This window comes from Eleutherodactylus coqui, chromosome 3 (genome assembly GCF_035609145.1).
Source record: "Eleutherodactylus coqui strain aEleCoq1 chromosome 3, aEleCoq1.hap1, whole genome shotgun sequence".
Lineage (NCBI taxonomy): Eukaryota > Metazoa > Chordata > Amphibia > Anura > Eleutherodactylidae > Eleutherodactylus > Eleutherodactylus coqui.
In genome coordinates this window covers 205,458,847-205,483,751 of record NC_089839.1, presented here as the reverse complement: position 1 = coordinate 205,483,751, position 24,905 = coordinate 205,458,847, and the positions used below count along the sequence as shown (strand labels likewise).

General features: G+C 49.3%; 1 protein-coding gene across 1 annotated transcript in view; it reads right to left on the bottom strand.

Annotated features, from left to right (window-relative positions):
- The window catches only part of MST1R (macrophage stimulating 1 receptor), a 36,100-nt gene extending 13,703 nt beyond the window's left edge, over positions 1–22,397 (bottom strand). The window contains exons 1-3 of the mRNA XM_066596864.1: positions 22,270–22,397; positions 4,998–5,912; positions 1,255–1,600 (exon numbers count right to left, since the gene is read on the bottom strand). Of these exons, the coding sequence (XP_066452961.1) occupies positions 1,255–1,600; positions 4,998–5,833 (1,182 nt within the window). The 5' untranslated portion in view covers positions 5,834–5,912; positions 22,270–22,397. The remainder of the gene's footprint in view (positions 1–1,254; positions 1,601–4,997; positions 5,913–22,269) is intronic.
- Positions 22,398–24,905: the final 2,508 nt, after the last annotated feature.

The window sequence follows — 24,905 nt, the reverse complement described above, 5'->3', positions numbered from 1 at the left end:
GATCGTCGATGCTGTGCACAACCTCATACTGGAGAATCTGCCAATTTCAGCTAAAGGAATAGCAGACATCATGGGGATTTCTGGTGAACGTGTTTGTGTCATTATTCATGAACATTTTAACATGAAGAAGCTATCTGCAAAGTGGGTCCCCAAATGTTTGACAACAGATCAGAAAAGCATGCGAGTGAAAACTTCCCGGTCCATTTGTCAGCGTTTCCGGAATGATAAGAACTTCCTGGATCGACTGGTCACTATGGATGAGACCTGGATTTATTTGTATGACCCTGAAACCAAGGAGCAGTCAAAAGAGTGGAGGCACAGTGGTTCTCCTCACCCAAAGAAGTTCAGGGTGCAAAAATCAGCCACTAAGGAGATGGTGTCTGTGTTCTGGGATAAGGAGGGCATGCTGCTAGTGGACTACCTTCGAAATGGTTCCACCATCAATGCAAAGTATTACATTGAACTTTTGGACTAATTGAAGGCAGCTCTGAAGGCCAAAAGGCGCAGCAAGCTGTCCAAAGGAATCTTGTTCCTGCAAGACAACGCCTCCGCTCACACTGCACAAGCGACCACGGCAAAACTGGTGGAGCTAGGCTTCCAGCTGGTTGACCACCCACCTTATTCAGCAGATCTAGCTCCCTCCGACTATCATCGGTTTCCAAACCTGAAGAAACAGCTCAAGGGTACCAAATTTCACACCATTTCTGATGCCATGGCTGCTATGGATGACTGGTTTGAGGCAAAACCGAAATCCTTCTTTTTGCAAGGCTTACAGAACTTGGAATACCGATGTAAGAAGTGTGTTGACATCAGTGGAGAGTATGTGGAATAAATGTAAAGTTTCATCTTCCTAGCTCGTTTCTTTCTGGGTAAAGCCAAAGACTTATCAGCAGCCCCTCGTATAATTACGATACCCGCACACCTTATACTACAATAAGAGCTATTCAACTACTACTACTGATAGCTGGCCTGTATATCATGTCTGAGAGGTAGTCACAGCCACGCCCCCTGGTGATGACATCACTGATATAACTAAATGTGATCAGACATGAGATCCGCAGACCTTATACTACAGTAAGAGCTATTCATACATTACTGCTGACAACCAACCTGTATATCATGTTGGAGAAGTTGTCACAGCCCCACCCCCTGATACTGACAACCAGTCCCTATATCATGTCTGAGAGGTTGTCACCCCACCCCCTGGTACACCATTGTTTTTAGATCTTCTGGTGCCCTCGTCGTGCTCCTTACATTTTGGGGACAGTAGTGGTCGTCTTGGTAGTAGCGGAGGCCTCTGGACAGTTTCTCTGTGTACTTGACACTGCAACATTTGCGCATGCCTTCCTCGATGGACCAATCAATAAGCTTTAGCGGGAAGGCACACACTGCTGATGCTTTCTCTGGCTTTTCACTGTTTGGTTGACTCTGAGCAAATGCAGCAAACAGCACCAAGTCCTTGTCTTCAAGGTTCAGCTCAGTCAACAAGTCTTTCCCTACACCGACAACATGCGCTGCCTGCAGGATATTGAAGGTTTTGGGTTCTGACCTGCGACGACGCTTTTCTTCGACGCGACATTCCAGCACCAGCTCCCGATAGCTATGGAAAAAATGAAAAGACAATTAGGGAGGTGGGATCTGAGCTGCTTCACCTTCTCATTTCCCAGGACAGGAGGGCCCCTGCTCTAACTGTAGGCAGGATAATAGGGACTGTGTCACAGAAGCGCCTGGCGGTCGTCCCAGTAATAATCATTCCTGTACTTTCGCACAGGAAGCACGCCACAGATCTCTTCCGGCCACCCGCCTCCATTCACTGTAAACAGGCAGTTGTTCATAAATGAGGCACTGCCTCTTCACACTGCCGACAGTCACTTGGTTTTTAGGTGAGCAATTTTTGTCACTTGTCCTTTCCAGTCCTGTGTTTACTTGGGGCACCAATTGCCCATAATAGTTCTTCAGTGATAACTCAGACTGTCAGTCTGTGTAAAAGTACCTTAATCTGAGGTCACTTCCAGATCTCTAACTCAAAGGGGCATGAAAACCGCCCCTACCTAATCCATCTCACAGGTGAGGGCTTGTAGCAATGTATCCAGTCTAATCAATCCTTGGACTACTACAATGCATATGACAGACTGTCAGGACAGGCGTAACATTTGTGCCATTTGTATCAGTGTAGACCACGTGTCAACATCAAGGCCCACCATGTCATTTTATGAGGTCCCGACGCAGCCAGCGCTTGCAGAGGGGAAGCACAGAAAGTGGATGCCATCTTGGATTCTGAGTTCTGGCGCATACCTCCACAGTGCTCCATTGAACAACTAACATGTGGCGGCACAGCTCTGCCCACCCTAACCTGGCACCAGAGACACCCTCTAAGCTATGGGGTAAATCAATGGCAGTTTCAGCGTAAACAATACTTGAATACGGAGTGTAAATACACCAGTGTGAATGAGCCCTTATAAAACGGTCCTATTGAAAGCAACCATAATGCTGACGTGGCACTCGGTGAAAAGGAGTTGACACCCTTGGTGTAGACGATCCTCTGCAAAATACTGTAACAAACCCTCAGCTGTTGGAGAAGGAGATGCTCAGATTGGGATTTCAGCCTCTGGATGGAAACATGAATGTTGTTATTCACTGACAGCAAGCAGACATCTTGAAAACAATAAAAAAAAATTGGAACAAAGTTCTGTATCAACGATCCATATGCAGTTTCACGGTATATTGATACGGCGAAATCAGACACAGATTTTTGTTCCTGCCTCTAAAAACTGCGGTAGAAATCAGTGGTCAAGCTTGGAGTTTTGCCCGCGAATTCAGCTCTATGAACGGGCAAAGTCCAGGTGTGGAATTTCTAACCCAATTCCATGCAGACTTAAAGGGGAAGATATACCAGAATTATCCAAAACATAACTAAATCAGTGGGGGTCTCATCGCTGTTCCCCGTCCTCCTCACCGCTGACTTACTGTAACCCCACAGTGAGGAGAAGATTGAATGGAGTGGCGGTTGCACAAGCGCTCCATTTATTTTCAATGGGTCTGCAGGAGATAGCCGAGCAGCGAGTCCCTCACTGAAGTGAATGGAGCACCGACTGCACGCTCGGCCAGCGCTCCATTCAGTGTATTGTCACTGCGGGCGGGAGAAGCAACCCTGCAGTGATGAGTAAAGTGGGATACAAGATCCCACTCTCAGGATCGGTGGGGGTCTCAGCAGTGAGATCTCTACCAATCAGCAAGTTATTCTCTATTCTGTGGATGGAGGATAAACTGTAATTCTAGTAAACCCTTTTAATGTAGATGCACATGCGGATTTTGCTCTTTCATAGAGATAAATTCATGTGTGGATTCGCGGCAGTCGTGGATTGCTGCCAAAGCTTTTAGAGGTGGAATCCACATGGAAAAAAAATCGGTATCGGATTCAGCAGTGTGAACAAGGCCTTAAGGGGCTTTACCAAATACATTTATTGCCTAGTGCAGGCAAGTTTGGCCCATGGGGGAACAGGTAAATCCCCCAGTGGGCCCTGAGCAAGAGTGGGCCCACAGTCATTCCCCCACAACAGCACTAATACATATTGGCGTAAATACTGTTTGTTGCTTATTAGGGATGAGCGAGTATACTCGCTAAGGCACTACTCGTTCGAGTAATGTGCCTTAGACGAGTATCTCCCCGCTCGTCCCGAAAGATTCGGGTGCCGCCGCGGGGCGGGGAGCTGCGGGGGAGAGCAGGGAGGAACGGAGGGGAGATCTGTCTCTCCCGCCCGCTCTCCCCTGCTCCCCGCCGCAACTCACCTGTCAGCTGCGGCGGCCCCCGAATCTCTAGGAACGAGCAGGGAGATACTCGGCTAAGGCACATTACTTGAGCGAGTAGTGCCTTAGCGAGTATACTCGCTCATCCCTATTGCTTATCTATACTTCCATATAAGAAGCTGGCTAATGTATCTATCTGTATAAATGCATAGGCTACCTACGGGCGCTTTTACATGGGACCATCTGTTGGGTAACCGCTTGTTCCAGCGCTAATCGTTCCTGTGCCTATACACAGGAATGAGCTTTGCTGACTGAATGGAGGTGCGGTAGTGAATGGAGGTGGAGCCGATGGGGATCATTCCGGCCCGCCCGCCTCCATTCACAGCACGCAGGCAGTCTTACACAGAACGATATGTAGTTCAGTATTATGCATGCAGAAACTGAATGACCAACGAGAAGCGAAAGACTTGTCATTCAGTCGGTGCATGTATTTACACAGAACGATAACCATTCAGATTCTCGGTGGATCATGGGAATCGGAATGATGATCTTTCCGTGTAAAAGCTCCTTTAGATGTCATCCAGGCACACTGACAGGCCGAGCAGTATCTTCCCTTCCTACATCTTTGGCCCCATCACCAAATATCTTCTTGCCTCTGCCGGCAGTCTGCCACTCTCAGAGTACATACTTTGGGGTGGATCACCAGCAATTTTCACGCCTATTGAAAGAATGAAATCAGCTGCAGATCTGCACCAAAACGCAACAGCAAAAGGTGCCGATTTTGACGGGGAAATAATATGGATTTTAGTGCAGATATTCTGCTACAGAAAATTGGCACCAATTTTGCCAAGTGTGAATCCACTTCAACGGTCCGCTTACACCAAATGATTTTCATTTGATTAAGCAGACAATGTCAGAGGTCGCTTGTGCAGTCTGTTTATACTGGCAGATACAGTCCTTATATCTGGGGGCCTACTCGTGACCCTTCCTGCTTTCGCTCAACTTCCAAGTTGCAGTCATCACAATATGGCTACCACAGTCTCAGACTACGCTATACATGGTGGCAGAATAGATCTTGTGGAGGACACCAGGTAGGCCACTATGGGTTAGTAATGTATAATCCAATTTTCATTTTCAACTATACAGGCGCTTTAATTTTCTGTCCACCCTCTAAAGTGAGAGCTGTAGGATATTTGCTATGGGCAGCAGGTGTAGATATTGTACTCCTTCCCCAGGGTAGCGGTTCTTACCTTTTCATCTCCTCCTCTTTGGCGCTGAGACGTACCAGTCGACTGTGATAGGTTCGGGATTGGAGGCTTTCTGGCTGCACAGTCAAGAAGTAAACATAGTCGGAGGTCTTGAAGGTGTAAACGTAGCGGATGGGGTAAACGTCCTGGAATGGTGGGAGGACTGTCAGTGAGTGGAAGTTTTTGGCAAAGCCGTCTCCATGTGTAAGGAGCCGTCTGATAGACACGGACGTTGTGCTGTAATTCTTCATTACGTCAGAATTCACAGAAGATGCCACGTAGAAGTAGACATAATTTAAATGTAGTACCACATTGACCATTGTGCCCATAGGACTGGTAATACAGTCTGGGCACAACGATAGAGTGTTATCCTCCTGACGGAACAGACAAGAAGAAGAAGAGATTCCATAGTCATCAAACTCATGTGAGAAGCAGAGTCCGTGTAAAGAGGATCCGCAGTGATACAGGACGTCCTCCTCTGGATCCAGCACCAAGACTTGGCTGGCTGTGTTCTCCTCCTGCCCTGGGTGGGCACTGCCCATCACGCATTTGGAGCACAGTGTGCACTCTGAGTGGTTGGTGGGACCGGTGATGAGGTCTTGTAGGAGGTGAAGGTCGGTGCTTCTGACAACCTGCAGGCGGTTGGTGGTGGTGAGGAACAGTAAGGAGTCCGGCTCTTCCTTGGCAGCTACATTCTGAATAGTACCTGGAGCAGTGAAATTGGGCAATATGTAGTGGACGTCACGGTCTAGAGAATCGAAGGGTCTGTCTGGACATTGCCATGTAGAGGCTGAGGAGGCCCAGAAGATGAAGAGGATCCAAGAACACATCCACATCATGAAGGTTGGCAGGAGACAGGTCCACGCTCATCCCAGAGGAAGACAAAGGGATGGACAGAAAGCGGCCATGGTATGGAACCTGTGGAGAAATGCAGAACTGGTCAGCATTACCTGGTGACTGCCACATATAGCTATACAGCAGGGCGAATGAGGCGAAAAGTCAGGACAGAAAGGAGGAGCTGCAGCAAGACTACACTGGAGGAAATACTGCAATTACATAATTTAGCATCATATCTTATATGCCCGTCACAACCAGAGCTGCCGGCGCAATCCTGAGATCCATCAGTGTCTTAAGGGCCATTTACACAGAAGAATCATTGCGCAAAATTAATTCAAACAAATGAAACGCACGATCATCATTACGTCTGCATGCAAAGACATTCGTGCACTACTCATTTACTTTTTGTTTGTCGCTCATTTTCAACCAGCATAAGAATCATCGCTGATTCGCTCATTTTTCGCTGCCTGCTCAGTGTTTAACGTAGAATGTGAAGCGCTGAGCGAGAAGAGAGCGATACTCAGCGGTCATCTGTCGGACTAAACGTTCAGCATGAGTGCCAACAACTAGCGGTGACGTCACCCGCTCGTGCAGATAGTTTAGCCGACAGTCCCATGGAAGTGGGGCATTCTACTTCAGTCGTACGCAGAGCTGCCACCACAATCCTAAGGTCCACCCATGTCTTATACCCCAGTCACACGCAGAGATGAAGATTCATCTTCCTTTGATAGCTTGTTTCCTTCCTCCTCCAACATGTACAGATCCCTCATCTCGATAGCGTTTACTAAGTGAATACTTCAGCACATTGTGAGGTCGGGCAGCTTCAGCGAATTTTTCTAGTGGTATCATTTTGGGTACATATAATGTATTGTAGAACTGCTTTTTAGTTTTTTTAAGGGAGATTGGGGGGGGGGATAAAACTCATTTGTTTTTTGGATTTAATTTTTACGGTGTTCAGTGTGCAAAATAATTAATGTGATTACATTATTCTCTGGGTCGGCACGATTCTGGCAACACCAAGTTTATAAAGGTTTTTTCATGCTCACATTTTGTGCGCTCATTTCAGTCACAGGAAAAAAAAATTAAACATGCTCTACTTTTCTGTGCATTTGCGAGCCAAAGGTCCTCATTGAAGTCAAAGAGGAGTGTGTAAATACAGACTCATTACACAAGGAGATGCGTAATATGCTGCGCAATTCTGCTAAAAAAAAATAAATAAACAAAACATACATCTGGAACTAATTAGCCATTTTAAGCGGCAAGTCTTTTCTGCCGTGCGCTAATGAACATGCCCTACTGGTGGAAAAAGTACAGTAAAATACGCCGACACGAGCAAAAAAGCATAGTTCGTTCTGCAAAAACGCAGCGCATAGATGCACGCAAATACATATACGCTCGTGTGAAGGAGCTCCAAGTCATACAGACTCAAGTCTGCCATGTCCAAAACTGAATTAAACTATTCAAACAATGTCCAACAACAACCCGCCTAAACAAATACAGCGACTGTAGCCAACTTTGAGGATGGAGGGCGGGGAGACGTCCAGTCTTCTGTTAACATTTGGATCCCGGGCTCCCACATCTCCTCTTCTGATGGGCTCCAGATCCTCCCGCTAGCCACTGGACAGCCAATCCAGAGCTGTCACCAGGTCACCTGATTCTCCAGGCAGATGTTCTGGAAAGTGGTCACAGATTCCTCCGCTGACCCAGAAGTGTCCTCTCAGCATAGGCAAGGTACTCAAGCGCCCTCTTAACCATTTAATGCCTGAATCCCATGTGGCCTCTGCTCCTAAATGTCCCATTGGCCTTACAGTCTCTATAGATATACATTCTATATATAGTGCTTATATATAATTATATTTCCTTGTGTTTGATACGAGGGGCCGTGGAATTCTTGTCTCCGTGAAGCAGGCAGGTGGTGTGTTATGGCGCGGCAGTGATAGACGGAGGCAGCACACTTTAAAAAAAAACAAAAAACTTTACTGAACGAACTGGTATTATATTGCTCCATAGGAGGGTACTAGTTACTGAAATGATGCATGACATAACATGACCATGAGTAAATATCTGTTCTTCATAAAGCGAGTCTTGACCTTAGAAGTCTTTTGCCCAGTTCTGCTCTGTTATGCCATATTTTCTCTGATTTTCACCTTACGGTAGAGCTGTGACATTGAACTATACATATACATGTCAGGGGAACCCTCAGTGAGACAAGGCACTTCAAACTCCTTCATGACTATTCTTGTAGAGCTCCATACTCATCGTCACACACTACTGTACTCTTTGTCAAAAACAATCCTGCCCCTAGAAATTATCATTTTGCTGAAAAACTCGGCATGCAAAAAAACATCTCAGGCAGATATACAAATGCTTGGAGTTGTGGTGATTAGATGAACAGTCTTGTCACCTGAGGCCCTACAAGTGGTTCCCCCCCCCCCCCCCCCCGGCCTATAAAAGGCTCTCGTAGGCTCCTTGTGTGTAGTGACCTCTTCTTCCGCTTGTGTAGAGCTTGTTGGCCACTAGACGCCTCTACGATGCAGAGAAGAGATGTCACCCGTTACCAGAGTCTGAGAGGGGCGCATTATTGGGATGTGAGAAGCTGGATGGTTGTATTGATGAATTGTCCCCCACCGGGGCCGTTCTGACCAGACTGTTAGGAGGGGTTGGGTCCAGTAGAAGACACACAAGGCGACCGGGGGGCTCAGGATGTCCTCAACTGACCACCAGTAGAGAGGATCGTTTGATCGCCTGATAAGTATGAGCAGCTCCAACTGTTTCGCTGTCCACCATCCAGAGACAGGTGGTGCCACCCTTATACTCCTGTGTCTGTCGGATCCATTTCCAGGGGCTTGGCTGACAGACATTTGGTTTCAAGGCGCCCATTACATGTACTAATTTGACACTTGCCATCACCTCTGTTTGCAGGGGTGTCACAAATTACAAAACTGGAAGCTATGGAGCGGAACCGAGTTGACTTCAGCAACGAATCCAGGTTTAGTTTGGACACTGACGACGGCCCTGTTCATGTCTGGAGACCTCGGGGTGAGCACCTCAATCCTGCCTTTGCTGTGGAGCAGCACACTGCCCCCTGCTGGTCTGGGAAGTATCGCATACAACAGTTGGTCACCCCTAGTAGTGGTACGAGGGACAATGACAGCTCAGCGATATGTTCAGGACATCCTGCAGCCACATGTGTTCCTCTCATGGCGGCTATCAAGAGGCATTTCCCAGCAGGATAATGCTCGGCCGCACACACAAGGGGGTCACAGGAATGTCTCCACAACATTGTCACACTTCTGCGGCCTGTCAAGTCGCCATATGAACATGTATGGGACCAACTGGGATGCCAACTTTGACAGGCTCCCACTTTTGTATGATCTAGAGCAGTGGTTCCTAAAGTGGTCTATATGGACCCCCAGGGGTCGATTTTGACTTGCTGGGGCTCCATGTCAGCAAGAAAAAAATTTGGGGGTGTGCAAAAAGTAAATAAGGGTCCACGTGAGCGGACTCCATTTAGGCAGGTCATCATCAACATTTAGGCGCTCTGTAAATGACATAATCCACCTTACACAGATTGTACATAATACTTATAATAAACAATTTTATGAAATATTAAGGAGGCAAGTCGTTTCTATGTTTATGTAGAATACACGCAAAACTTCCTGGGCTCTGGTGATAGACAAAACAGACCTGCGCAGTAGCTAATTACCTATAAAGTTTCTACTGCGCATCATTTTCACGTGATCCGCCAGAGCCCAAGAAGTTTTAGCGCAAACTATACCTATCTGCTTTGTGGTGTGCTGTTCATGTGCACATTTTTACAAGTTTTCATATCGGCAGCAACGCATTGCGTGCGTACCTGCTGCTTATCCTGCATTATGGACTATCGCAAGAAAGGTTTTGATAGCTTTTCCATCTTTACACCTCTTGGAAAGGGGTTTTAGCGCGGTCACCAATCTTCTTACAAAAAAGAAATCGATTGCAAATCACTGGAGGTGGAGATTTGAGACTATACCTCACTCATTTGAAGCCAAATATTGAACTGCTATCTGAGCATCGGGCTCATCCCTCCCATTAACAGCATCATTTGTGTATTACGTTTATGTAAGAATCTTACTAGGTTCTGATTCGTTTTGTCTCAAATCCAAATATTTACTTGCATTTTGTGTCTTTTCAATAAAGATCTGAATAAAAGTTGTACAAGTTTTTCTTTTTTACAAACATTCACTCCACAAAAAACCCTATCTCGAAGAGTAGTACTGTGTCAGCTGGGGAAAAAACAGAACATTAAAAAATAAATAAATAAAGCATAGTGCCAACTTATTCTGCAGCGCTTTCAGGTCATTTTTATTTATACCCCCACCAAGCCGGGTACTCATTTTACTGACCTCAGAGGGATGGATTGAACTCGCAACCTTCAGGTCGTGAGTGAAAGCTTCTGCTGCCTTAACACTCTGCGCCACACGAGGGCCCATTTGATTTTAATAAGTTAATTTGCGTTGCGGAATACCGCCCTTAACATGCTATTGAAAAATACTTTTCGCTGCACTCGAACAGAAATCAATCGCAATTTTCTACTTGAGGAGGGAAGAAAAAAATAAGATCTGTACTGCGCATGTCTGACGGCGAGCTGTGTGGACCATCCACAGTACAGAAAAGAAGAAGAAAATACAGGTACGCACAGATGGCAACCAAGTCACTAAAATTGGCAGAAAAAAGACATACAGCGGGCCCTGCTGCAACGGCCTTTCTCCCCACCGAGGAGAAGCAGAGAGCCAAAAGCGTTCTGAAGACGCTTCTGCTGCGCTCCCGATGTTGCTGGCACCTACCGCTCTCTGCAGGGAGACAGTCTTATGCGGCGGCTGCAGAGTCCAGCAGAGCACCGCGGCGGCCACCCAGCACCACCACCATCCGATGTAACTTTATTCTCATCGCCACAGCAGGGAGCCCACAGGCCCCGCGGCACAGACACTGACCTCCGGCGGCCGCACCGTGCAGGAGCACAACAGGCACCACAAAGTTGCGCGCCCAACTCCGCTGCCTGCATTACAAGGCAAGTGACCGACCACCGTCGGGGGACTGCCACATGGACTACGCCTGACTGAAGCAGGGACAGTAACAGTGAGGCGCCTAAGAGGGCTGCAGCACAGCGCTGAGTAAGAAAGAGGGAGCGTGGCTGACTTACATGGCACGCCGCTTTAGCCCCATATCCATTCACACACCTTGTAGGACCTTTACCTATTCCACCAATCGGGAGCTGAGAGGGTGAGAGGGGTGTTTTCCCTGTCAAACCCCTAGCTTCTGGTGGCGTCAAGATACACTAATACCCTCCCCCAGTCTATACTTGTCTCTCATAGCCTCAAGCTAGCGCTTGCTAACATCTTGTTAAACCGGTCTTCTGCATCCTGCAGCTTTGTCGCACATGGGTCAACGGCACCATCATTGAATCTAGGCTATTGGTAATGTCTGCTACTGGGAAAGGAGACTCCATTCTCCTTTCATGCAGAGTGATGCCATTTCAAACCTCCAGGTCATTAGAGCTGTCTCTCTGGCAGCTAGCAACTTCAGCCCCTGGTCCTCAGGTCTTTTCATCATCCACTTCAGCCCTCAGTCATCAGAGCCCTTTCCTGTGCTGCTCCCCAGCATGAAGACACTGCTCCCGCCACCCTCACAGAAACAGCAGCCTCCACGTCATTGGTTACTCTGACATGGCTGCCGTCTTACACAGCTCTGCTGCTGTGACGCAGCTTAAAATCTAATTATAGGGTCCCTAGTCACGTGCAGGACCTGTAGACTAGGAGGCTTCGTAGTCCTGCATTATCTTCTATTATGCCTGACATCACTTGATGACAGAACCCACTTTCCAGCGCCCCATAGCACTTTCTATACTGCCCACCACTTCTCTGGCAAGGGAGCAGGGCTCAAACTGGCACCTCCATGCACCTTATAGCACCACTAGTCAGCGCCACCTCCCCTCTCCAGCTGTAGAACAAGACCGGCAGAGGGGACTTCACCGGCACTTCAGTGTGTCGCTCTGTGCTCCTCATCCCCCTCCTGGCCAGGTCCTGGTCTGGGGGGATAAAGCTTAATACCGCAGTGCTCAGGCCGCTATCCCAATGCCTGCAAGCCGCTCTATTCTGTAAGGGTGAGTGCAGCAGCACTACTCTCATATCTTACTACCCCCAACTCACCCCTAAAGCAGCGCTACTTTGTCTATGAAAGTTTCAGGTGGCATACCAGGAGCTGGATGGACCCCATTATAGTCAATGGGGTCATCTGCTGCTGCCTGGGTCCAGCATGTGCCGTCTCCACTGCTCCCAGTATTTTCTGTGTTCAGCTCCAAGGATGGAGTTTTGAACAACGAAAATTATACCAGAAGACAGAACTGGGTGTAAGTGTGGCAGCCAAACCGCGCAGCTGTCACCGAGGAGCAGGTGCCAGACTCAACCAATGCGTTAACGATAATCCAGACATATCGACCACTAATCCAACTGTCGATGCAGATAATAGTACATGAGGACTATTATCTCAGTCTCAGCCCTGCCACTCTACATCTAAGTTTTGGCTGCAATCAGCAGATTCACCGGTGGGGTGGAGGGGCTTATATGCAGGTTATATGGCGTTGTTTGTAGCAACCAGTCAAATTCCAGGAAATGGAAGAAGCTCATAATTGGTTGCGATGATATAATTTTAGCATTTAACCTAATAACATGTAGGGGTCACGAGGACGCGGTGCGGGCAGCTCAGCGCCACATCCTGCTATAATAATTGAGGAAATTCCGCCTCCTGGTTACAGCATGCTTCACAATCCTCGACAAAAATAACCTCATAGCCTCAGTAACCCTTTCACCACCAATCAGGAAAGTGCAAACACCCCACACCCCATAAATACAGTGTGCGCCCCATAAACTGCAGTTCCAGGCGGAAGTGTCCTGCAGGCTCATACTCCTGTGCAACACCCCTGGGGACCCTGTATATAGCTGAGAGACAATATATAATATATACGCACACGCGTAAGCTGCACTTCCTAAGTGATTATATCTGCTCCTGAGACAGTTGGGTGACCAGCAGTATGGCAGCCATATAGGCCCAAAACATGAACACTACTCGTGCTGTGAGGGGGTGGGGGCATCATTCCTCTCCTGACATCCTCTGTGCTGCCGGGACCCCGCTCTCCCTCTGTGGCCTCCCACAAGATCAGCACTCCTCTCCTGAAATACTCTGTTCTTCGGGGAAGTCCATACAATAACTGAGGAGCTGTGGTGATATTTAGAGTCTATGCAGTCGTCTCCCAGGTTTCGCTGGATCGCGTCCCAGGTGGCGATTATGCAACAAGTTCTAGAAGCGATCTTGTTTGTGAACAAGAGCGTACATTCAGGGACGGGGAAAGTTCATTCAGCGGTGATGCCGTCAACTGTGACATCCAGTCCTCCAGTATACTTACCTGTCCTACAGTCAGCCTCCCCCCCAGTTTGAGATGGCTGATAACAGGTAACAATAGAATATATTCACCTGCACAGCAAAAGAAGAGAAGACTGAGTAGGGTAGGGCTCTTTTAATCTCTGCTGAGAACAAGTATTTGCCCCCCCACTATAGCAGATTACCCTTTACTGAATAGCTTTGTGATCTGATAAGAGGGGGGCAGTTTGTTTCTTACCTCTGGTGCCAGCCGCTGCCTGTGATCTTGTTTGTAGGCGTTTATTACACGGGGTTAAAGTGCATCTATGAATGTTGCCACTGCAAAATGAAGCCACTATGGTTACGTCACAGTAAGGCCAGCTTCACACTGACATTATTGCGCATGCAGAGAATAGAACCCAATGAGGTCAATGGGTTAGTTCACATTTCCGTATTTTGGTGTGCGCATTATAGCCGTGCAAAAGAAAGATAGAACACGTTCTATCTTTCTGAGTATTTGCGCACCAGAAGGTCCCCATAGAAGTCAATAGCCCCGGCTGCTTCCTCCGCGCCCCACTGCAGCCGCAGCCCCGGCTGCTTCCTCCGCGCCCCACTGCAGCCGCAGCCCCGGCTGCTTCCTCCGCGCCCCACTGCAGCCGCAGCCCCGGCTGCTTCCTCCGCGCCCCACTGCAGCCGCAGCCCCGGCTGCTTCCTCCGCGCCCCACTGCAGCCGCAGCCCCGGCTGCTTCCTCCGCGCCCCACTGCAGCCGCAGCCCCGGCTGCTTCCTCCGCGCCCCACTGCAGCCGCAGCCCCGGCTGCTTCCTCCGCGCCCCACTGCAGCCGCAGCCCCGGCATCTCTCTTCACACACGGTTGTAGTCGCAGCCCTGTCTGCTCCCAGTATGTCTGTAGCCCTCACTGCTCCCTCCGTGCCCCACTATAGCCGCGGCTCTGACTGCTCCCCATCAGGAGAGCCCCCCTCCATGGTGTCCATGTGACCTGATAGGCCACATCATCACCCCTATAATGATAAGTTCCACACTTTTCTGTTCTCGTAGAGAATAATTATATCCTTGATATGACCAGCAGCCGCCCTGTCCCTCCCCTGCTTGGTGCAACATTCTCATTAATTTCTGCATAACCAGATAAAGCAGCACCTCAGTAATGATCTATGTAACTTCTATGGAGTGTGATTATTATTGCAATAGCATCAGGGTGTCATATAAAAGCCCCTCAGAGCATTACTGCGGTCTAATCAGGACACAGAAATCTTTTGGGAATCCCCTGCTGCAGCCATGCGCCTCACATACTGCGTCACGTTCATGGAGATCTGTGGTTTTGGCAGTTTCGGTATATCAGACGCGCTCCGTATGACTCCACACCTCCGAGCGGCTGAGCCCTACCCTATCATTCACAGATTCCAGTTACCTGCAGCCATTGCACTTCCTGCATTCCTATGAGCAATAACCTGCAGATTCCTGTAACCTCAGGGTGAGGCTGACTGTAAGGAGAGAGGGAATTATACACCCCCATAGGGGTTAACACTGGAATGACTAGGTCAAATTACAAAGATCCTACAAGTATGGCCCTTTTACACGGGCCGAGAAGCTCACGATCCTCATTGCCCCGGCGGAACGAGTTGGTGCCGTCATTACCAGCTCATTCACGCAGGGGCAGCCCTCGTGTGCTGATTGTTCATTCCTGTCTGAGTGATCAGTGTTTAAACGGCACGATAAGCGAACAAGAAACTCACAATTGTCGTTCGGTTGTTGGCTCGCATTTAAACGATACATCTTTACAGCCAGTAGGGCGCCAATAGAAAAACAAGAGAGCGGCGGTGACATCACTGGGGATGCTGCACATCCATTAACTATAGACAGCAATGACATCACTGAGCATACAGCCTATCCATTTACTGAGAATGCCGCCTAACAATTTAATAGAGAGATCTTATCATCCTCACTGTTCATTGTGGGTCCTGTCTTTGGGTCACACCAGTGACATTGCTATAGAGGTTGCTGTTTTGACCAAGCTCCAGAGTCAATGGGCACACCCTGTCACAATAGCACCCAAGATTGCCTTCGCTATGCACCTATCCTCCAAAATTTTGGCGCACACTGAATAAAGTTTAACACTTACTCATGCTGCCACATGATAGGTTGCACAAGGTGAATCGCAGGGTCTGACTACTCCCCGTCTCCTAGCTCTCAGTACTGTATGAGCATCAGGAGAAGTCCGGGTGCGCTGTGCCTCCAGTGGCGTGAGTAGGTGTTAAAGTTTATTCAGTGGCAGCTTGTGAGCATGTAGGGGTATATATGAGGACATAGGGGTGCAGAGGGGGCACTTATTTTATGAGGCATAAAGGAGGCATTACTATTGGATAAAGCACAAAGTGGGACACAAGTATTATGGCGGTAGTGATAAGGACTTTCGAGATAGCGGCAAAATGGGAAGTGTATCCAGAGACAAGGCATGGCTAAAAGAAGTCCTCATGGCAGACTGCATCCAAATGAAGAAAAGGAAAAAGAGGACTACTCCAGTTGGAGAAGGCGTTATTACTGTGATCACTGGAGGTAACTGGTGTCTATTAAATGGTAACTGCATTACTCAGCTGTACTGTATACTACCATACATAGAGCTGAAATGCTGTACCTGAGCCAAGGGGACCCCCAAACTGAACATTTGCACCAGTGCTACACCCCTGGGTCACACATTAATGGCCCGTTCCCTCAGCACACACACCTGTCACCTTCACTTTCCTCTCTATACCCAGATCACCTGTAAAGTTGATTCCTTGTTAACAGCATCACAAAGCTGCTGCTGCTGTGTGCGCAAATGACGCAGGAGAGAATATAATCAGTGAGAATCTGTCGATGGCGCCAGATACTAGACAAGGAAAATAACATCCTATAAATCTGTTCTCAGGCCTCAAATCCCAAATGTCCGACGTCAGAGCTCCCGGAAATGAGAAATGTCAAAACAAATGCTGCATCTAATCGAGTCATACTGCCTGCTGAGCTGCTGTATCCAATCCGGCCGTGCGCGATACTGCCTGCTGAGCTGCTGTATCCAATCCGGCCGTGCGCGATACTGCCTGCTGAGCTGCTGTACCCAATCCGGCCGTGCGCGATACTGCCTGCTGAGCTGCTGTACCCAATCCGGCCGTGCGCGATACTGCCTGCTGTACCCAATCCGGCCGTGCGCGATACTGCCTGCTGTACCCAATCCGGTCGTGCGCGATACTGCCTGCTGAGCTGCTGTACCCAATCCGGCCGTGCGTGATACTGCCTGCTGAGCTGCTGTACCCAATCCTGCCGTACACGATACTGCCTGCTGTACCCAATCCGGCCGTGCGCGATACTGCCTGCTGAGCTGCTGTACCCAATCCGGCCGTGCGCGATACTGCCTGCTGTACCCAATCCGGTCGTGCGCGATACTGCCTGCTGAGCTGCTGTACCCAATCCGGCCGTGCGTGATACTGCCTGCTGAGCTGCTGTACCCAATCCGGCCGTACACGATACTGCCTGCTGTACCCAATCCGGTCGTGCGCGATACTGCCTGCTGAGCTGCTGTACCCAATCCGGCCGTGCGCGATACTGCCTGCTGAGCTGCTGTACCCAATCCGGCCGTGCGCGATACTGCCTGCTGAGCTGCTGTACCCAATCCGGCCGTGCGCGATACTGCCTGCTGAGCTGCTGTACCCAATCCGGCCGTGCGCGATACTGCCTGCTGAGCTGCTGTACCCAATCCGGCCGTGCGCGATACTGCCTGCTGAGCTGCTGTACCCAATCCGGCCGTGCGCGATACTGCCTGCTGTACCTAATCCGGCCGTGCGCGATACTGCCTGCTGAGCTGCTGTACCCAATCCGGCCGTGCGCGATACTGCCTGCTGAGCTGCTGTACCCAATCCGGCCGTGCGCGATACTGCCTGCTGAGCTGCTGCACCCAATCCGGTCGTGGGCGATACTGCCTGCTGTACCTAATCCGGTCTTTGGCGATACTGCCTGCTGTACCTAATCCGGTCTTTGGCGATACTGCCTGCTGTACCCAATCCGGCCGTGCGCGATACTGCCTGCTGTACCCAATCCGGCCGTGCGCGATACTGCCTGCTGTACCCAATCCGGCCGTGCGCGATACTGCCTGCTGTACCCAATCCGGCCGTGCGCGATACTGCCTGCTGAGCTGCTGTACCCAATCCGGCCGTGCGCGATACTGCCTGCTGAGCTGCTGTACCCAATCCGGCCGTGCGCGATACTGCCTGCTGTACCCAATCCGGCCGTGCGCGATACTGCCTGCTGTACCCAATCCGGCCGTGCGCGATACTGCCTGCTGTACCCAATCCGGCCGTGCGCGATACTGCCTGCTGTACCCAATCCGGCCGTGCGCGATACTGCCTGCTGTACCCAATCCGGCCGTGCGCGATACTGCCTGCTGAGCTGCTGTACCCAATCCGGCCGTGCGCGATACTGCCTGCTGTACCCAATCCGGCCGTGCGCGATACTGCCTGCTGTACCCAATCCGGCCGTGCGCGATACTGCCTGCTGAGCTGCTGTACCCAATCCGGCCGTGCGCGATACTGCCTGCTGAGCTGCTGTACCCAATCCGGCCGTGCGCGATACTGCCTGCTGAGCTGCTGTACCCAATCTGGTCGTGCGCGATACTGCCTGCTGAGCTGCTGTACCTAATCCGATCGTGGGCGATACTGCCTGCTGTACCCAATCCGGCCGTGTGCGATACTGCCTGCTGAGCTGCTGTACCCAATCCGGCCGTGCGCGATACTGCCTGCTGAGCTGCTGTACCCAATCCGGCCGTGCGCGATACTGCCTGCTGAGCTGCTGTACCCAATCTGGTCGTGCGCGATACTGCCTGCTGAGCTGCTGTACCTAATCCGATCGTGGGCGATACTGCCTGCTGTACCCAATCCGGCCGTGCGCGATACTGCCTGCTGAGCTGCTGTACCCAATCCGGCCGTGCGCGATACTGCCTGCTGAGCTGCTGTACCCAATCCGGCCGTGCGCGATACTGCCTGCTGAGCTGCTGTACCCAATCCGGCCGTGCGCGATACTGCCTGCTGAGCTGCTGTACCCAATCCGGCCGTGCGCGATACTGCCTGCTGAGCTGCTGTACCCAATCCGGCCGTGCGCGATACTGCCTGCTGAGCTGCTGTACCCAATCCGGCCGTGCGCGATACTGCCTGCTGAGCTGCTGTACCCAATCCGGCCGTGCGCGATACTGCCTGCTGAGCTGCTGTACCCAATCCGGTCGTGCGCGATACTGCCTGCTGAGCTGCTGTACCCAATCTGGTCGTGCGCGATACTGCCTGCTGAGCTGCTGTACCTAATCCGGTCGTGCGCGATACTGCCTGCTGAGCTGCTGTACCTCTTCCGATCGTGCTCAATACTGCCTGCTGTACCTAATCCTGCCGTGCGCGATACTGCCTGCTGAACTGTGTATCTAATCCTGCCATGTATGATACTGCCTGATGAGTTGCTGTACCTAATCCGGTCGTGCGCGATACTGCCTGCTGAGCTGCTGTACCTATTCCGATCGTGCTCAATACTGCCTGCTGAACTGTGTATCTAATCCTGCCATGTGTGATACTGCCTGATGAGTTGCATATAATTCCATTGTGTGTGTGATACCGTCTGCTGTATCTAATCCTCTCACATGTGATCATATCCATTTCCTCCAGTTCTCCTGCATGTGACCGGTGTTGGTAGAGCGTCAGCTCTTGTGGCTGCAGTGTGTAAACATTACGCTTCCTCTCGGTGACCCGCTCCTTTGACGACTCCTGACATTTTCCAGCTGTCATATTACAATTTATTCCTCTATTACAGAATGAAGTAGTCGGTGACTGCAGGATTACAGCACACCCCAGGCAGATAGCCAGTGCTGGGGGACTGCAAGTCTCAGCATAGCCCACCGGCATCTCGGTTTGTGAAGTATAAAGTCCCATGAACTACAAATTCCAGCACACCCTCTCCAGCAACATCCCCTTGGTATCCAAATACTGTATGAATACAATTCGCAACTGGCTTTTGCTGAACTATAAGACCCAGCATGTCTGAAAGAGACAGGTGCCGCTGCTGAATCTCTGCAGAGCTGCCGCACCTGCTGTAATGTCAGGGAGCGCCGTCACTTTAATGATGTCACCCCGAAGATCCAGACACTTAGTACACAGGAAATGAGAAAGTAAGTAAACAAAGGAGCGCCACGAAAATCCCTGGAACCAATTCCTGGAGACCCCCTGGCTCATATCAATATACTCACTGCCCCTCAGGTGTGGCACCACAAGGCTCAGCAAACCCTGGCAGGAAAGTAAATGAAGTAGCAGTATCCCCCAGCTCAGGATTTTGCCTCTCCCATGATGGAGTTGTGGAGACGCTTTACTTCTGGCTGTCAGGAGATTTACACAATTTTTTTCTCTCCTGATGAAGCCACATTTTCCATTCAAGTAATAAACACGACTGTCACCAAAATGGGAGCAAAAATGGCCACAATCCAGAAAGTCAGTGCCAGGCAGGGGGCAGCAGCTAACGCCAATGACAAGGTGCCAGGCAGGGGGCAGCAGCTAACGCCAATGACAAGGTGCCAGGCAGGGGGCAGCAGCTAACGCCAATGACAAGGTGCCAGGCAGGGGGCAGCAGCTAACCCCAATGACAAGGTGCCAGGCAGGGGGCAGCAGCTAACCCCAATGACAAGGTGCCAGGCAGGGGGCAGCAGCTAACGCCAATGACAAGGTGCCAGGCAGGGGGCAGCAGCTAACGCCAATGACAAGGTGCCAGGCAGGGGGCACATACAGTACTTAAAGTAACATAACCTGTGCCCCCTTCCCCACCGATCCATCTTCCGTTCATCTGTCTTATCTGGATCTGATAACCTGAAGCTTTCCTAGAAGCCAGAACGGCCAACCCCATAAACATGTATTCACACGGGCGTTCTTCACGCACAAGTACCATCCAATAGGGGTATAGAAGGAGCTCGCTTGTGAAAACAACACGTTGATTTCCATTTGTTCATTCACATGAATGATTTTTCTCTGACAGCGATGGTCAGAGATAGAAAAATCATGTTCCATTTTTTGGGGGACATCGCCTATTATTTTCCGTGGGAAGTCAAAATATATATAAAATCGCATCGCACTCGCAGGCTAAAAGTCGCATGTTTGCAAGTGTGATATCAGTCCCTGTGACTGCAGCTTATGGGGTCATTCACACGGCCGTATATACGCAATGCATTACAGGTAAAATATACAGTTAATAGAACCCATTGCTTTTAATGGGTTCATTCACAGCTGCATATATTTTCACGCAAATTTCAGTGGTGTGAAAAGAAAACACAGCATGTCCTATCGTGGTATATAGTCCATAGAAGTGAATGGGCGTGCATCAATATGCTGGAAACCTGTATATTCACTGTGTATTTACACAAGAAGTTGATGGGATTTTATGTGCATTTACGCATGTTTAAAAAAATAATTCGCCAATATGTATGGAATGAGTGTATTTTGATCCATGAATATGCTGTGTATTAACGGTCCGCACTATGGGTGTGTGAATGAGCCCTTAGTCTACTGCAGAGGGGGTCTTGGCGTCTAAGAAAGCAGAGTGGCTGCGGGAGGTGTAATGGCAGCAATATCGGTTGTCACCCAGCTTTCCCAGAAATAAGAGAGGATGGAAGAGGCGACCTGGCACGGATTTCACCAGGAATGTATATCTGAGTATTCTGTATAGTCCCCGCCCTCCACAGAAGTTCCCGCAGCTGGAGACATTCTTGGCTGGAGGGGGTTTCAGCTTTCTCTCTTCTGCCTGGTTGAGTTTACTGAAATGACAAAACTAAAAGTTTCTACTGACCACAGACAAAAACATCCAGTGCCAAACGCAAAAACGGTCGTCTGACATTTACAACCAGAGGTCAAAATCACTACAGACAGCTCAGAGGGAAAGCATCGCAACTCCAATGTCTGATCCAATCCTACCAAACACCAACATACTGGAACAGACCTTCCACAGATGGCGTGTTGCCTCTGTTCTGTGTCCGTGCGGCGGCCTGACATCCACCGCTAATAGATGTGGCACACCTTAGGCAGTGTTCACACTTGTTTTCATGGACTCTTTCTTCTTAGTCATGGGAGCAGGAAAACGAGAATGGATCTGTCCTATGACTGAACCGAATGGCACCGGACAGACTCCACTGATTGTAATGGGATCCATACAATTATCCGGCATTTTCTCAAAGGAGATAGCGCAGCATGCCGCTGTATTTTGATCAGGCTTTTTGGGACGGATCTAGTAATAGGCGAACAGAGTCTTGAGACCTTTTACACGGGACAACATTAGGACCGCTGACATTTCTGCGTCACAATGTTATCCCCATGGGGCTTGAATTCTGCTGCGAATTTAAGGATGTCTTGTGGAATTGTCGCGGATTTCTAACAAGTCTGTGTGATAAAACGTAAGAAATTACACAAGACGTCCTGCAAAAAGCATTCTGCAATTAAAAAACACATCAAAACCCCACTAATTGACAAAATCTGCATCTGTGCTGGATCCAGTGGATAATTCTGTCCTGTGCGAAAAGTCTCTCATGGGATGTTCGCCATCGGGCGTTGAGCCTAAGAAACACTGTAAGAGACTTCTCACACAGGACAGAACAGGCTGCATGACGCACCGCAAGTAAATTCCGCACCAAAATCTGCAGGCTACCTGTGGATTTTGATGCGGAATAGAAAAAATAGTTTAAAACCTGTCTACAATTCCGCATCAAAATCCAAAGATTTTGCTGTGGAATTCCGCAGCGGAGGATTTGACCGCGTAATTCCGTTCGTGTGAAAGGTCCCTGAGACAACAATCCTAGCGCTGTGATCTGTTGGTCAGGTATTGGGGACGCAGGATACCGCCCAGTAATCTGCTGGTTGTCAGTTGCTCTCCCTGGCACTGATCTGATAAGCACAGGTGGAGTTCCCTTCAGTGATCGCAGCTCGCCAAGAGCAAAAGTCCACAACGATTCCAAAGACAAGATCCCAGCTGCCTCGGATCTCTTACCTGCCTGTAGCTGAGGAACGTGTCCTGGGAGCAGCAAGAGGCTGGAAGTTCTAGTCTTACCAGGAGGTGAAGGGATCCAGCTGCTGGGAGCAGAAGAGTATGAGAAGCAGCAGGGAGGAGCAGAGAACTCCACCCTCAGCACTTAATATTACACAATCCGCAACTCCTCATAGTGAGGGCGGCCACCTACCTGCCCCACCTCAGCAGCCCAGCACAACAAGGTGGAGGAGAGATCTAGCTAATCCTGTGTCTGGTGATCCAGAATGTCTGAAGATCCGGGATAGAAGTGTAATCAATGTTCCTTGTTGTTGAGCAGAGCAGTAGGGCCATGTTCACACAGGAGGGATTTGCCACATAGTAGCAGCAATGTGATGAGACTTCAATGGAGAGGAGCAACTATCGCTGGCATTCCCCCCTTCCCAGCTCGCCTCCATTCACTGTAAGCAGTCATTCAGAACTGAACGACTGCTGTTTACACTGAACAACTCTGGTTTGGTCGCTGCATGCATTTACACAGGACGACTATAGTTTAAATTTCCAAGGGAGCGAGGGAATTCGCACAACTCTGAACAACAATCATCCAGCGTAAATGGGGCATGAGGCTTTCTGCGCAAGCATTGCCCCTTTTGGGGAAAAATGGGGGGGGGGCTTGTCATGAGGGGGCATGACCACCATGTACAACTAGGATATATACCCGTTGCATGGCGCCATTTATGAATAGCAGTCCTGGAATATACAAATGGGGGCCACAAAAATGAGCCTAGCACCGCACTCTTATGAAAGCTGTTCAAAAGAAGATCTGTGTTGCCCATAGCAACCAATCACAGAGCAGCTTTTATTTTACTTCAGCAGTACAAGAAATGAAATCTGCGCTGTGATTGGTTGCTATTAGCAACAAAACTTACAGAGGAAGTTATCGATTTTTAATTACGCCAATATTCGTCACCTGGACCTGACGAACGCTCATGCAAAATTTAACTCAAATTGTACCAGGATTTGTGTACAACACAAAAACAGATTTTGCTTTTTATATACCAGGGTGCCTTCACACTTGTGAGAAAATCGTGCGTTTTTTGAGCGATGTGAGAGTGAATGAAAATGGAGAATTATGAAACTAATGATTTTCAATGGTTTTAGGCTGCCTGTCCATGGCCGAGGCGGAATATCGCTAGCAATATTCCGCCGCGGGGGACGGGGGAGGAGACCTGTCAGGTCTCTGCGGTGAGCCTATTTGGTAGATAGGCTTACCGTGGAGAATCGCGGCATGATGCGATTTGAATCCCGTGAGCGGAGAATCGCTATGATTCTCCGCTCGTGGACAGGGGGCTGTACTTTCTGCGTTTTGCTTTTTCTGATCTCCCATGTTTCCCCATGGAGCCTCTTTTTAAATCGCATCTGAAAGAACGAACTTGTGATTTTTATACGATGCGCTGTTAACATTAGAAACTTCTATTGTCTTCCCCATGAGAAAATCACGACAAAATCGCAAGTGGCATCTATGTTTTTGTGAGAAAAAGCAGCGCCTACGCTCAAAAATCACGGGAAAATAAGTTGCAATTTTGCGGCGATTGCCAGTGTGAAGGAGCCCTACAATTTACATCAGAAACTGCTTGGTCCTAGCACACATTTCTGTGTAGGTGCAAGGAGGTACCTAGATGCGCCTAATACACGAAGAGGCGTGCGTCAGGGGAAATTATACTACGACTGGCAAATGCAGTCCTTCTCTTATGTACCCCTTCCTGACATGCACAGTACATGTACAGAGTATGTCGGGTGTCACTTGGGAGCCGAGCCCGCTATATCCACGGTGGATGCTGGCTGTCTATGACGGCCGACAGCTGCTGGGATCGGAGATGAAGGTACCTTTTACCTGGGGGATTATCATCCATATTATCGCTGGAAACTGCAAATTTCAATGATAATCATCCTGTGGATAAGTGGTCGCCGAAAGGACATCGAGTGACAAAAATCGCTCAGTTCTCAAAGTCATTTGGATTTTAGCAGACTTGAAACCCAAGCGACTGTTGGGCCGTGTAAACAGGAGCCGCTCAATCTTTGAATGACTGCCTGCTTACTATGAATGGAGGCGGCGGGCTGGAACGATCCCTGGCCGCTCCGCCTCTATTCACTTAATGGCTTTTGTTTGAAGCGCAGGTGAGATAATCGCTGGTATGGCTGGTGACAGCTGAATTTAATTGGCTCCCTCTCTCAACTGAAACAGCTCGCCTGTGATGAGATTGCTGTAATTCAGTGACTATGGCAGCCTGGAGCCTTTTGAAGGTCTTCAGGGCAGCCATGGAATTTCGCCTATTAAGCTCTGTCCATAGCCTGTGGCAGGGCTTAATAGGATGCCTATAAAAGTATGATATATTGCAGTACTGAAGCATTGTAGCATACTGTACATGCAATCAGTCAAGCGCTACTTCAAGTCTCAGATAGGGACTGAAAAAAACCTGTTTTAATTACTAGCAATATTTTTCAGTAGTACAACCATACATTTGGTAATGCTGCAATCATAGTAACAGTACGTAAAGCCGAAAAAAGACATATGTCCATCCAGTTCAGCCTATTATCCCCAAATGTTGATCTAGAGGAAGACAAAAAAACCCAATAGGAATAACTCCCTGGATCACCGA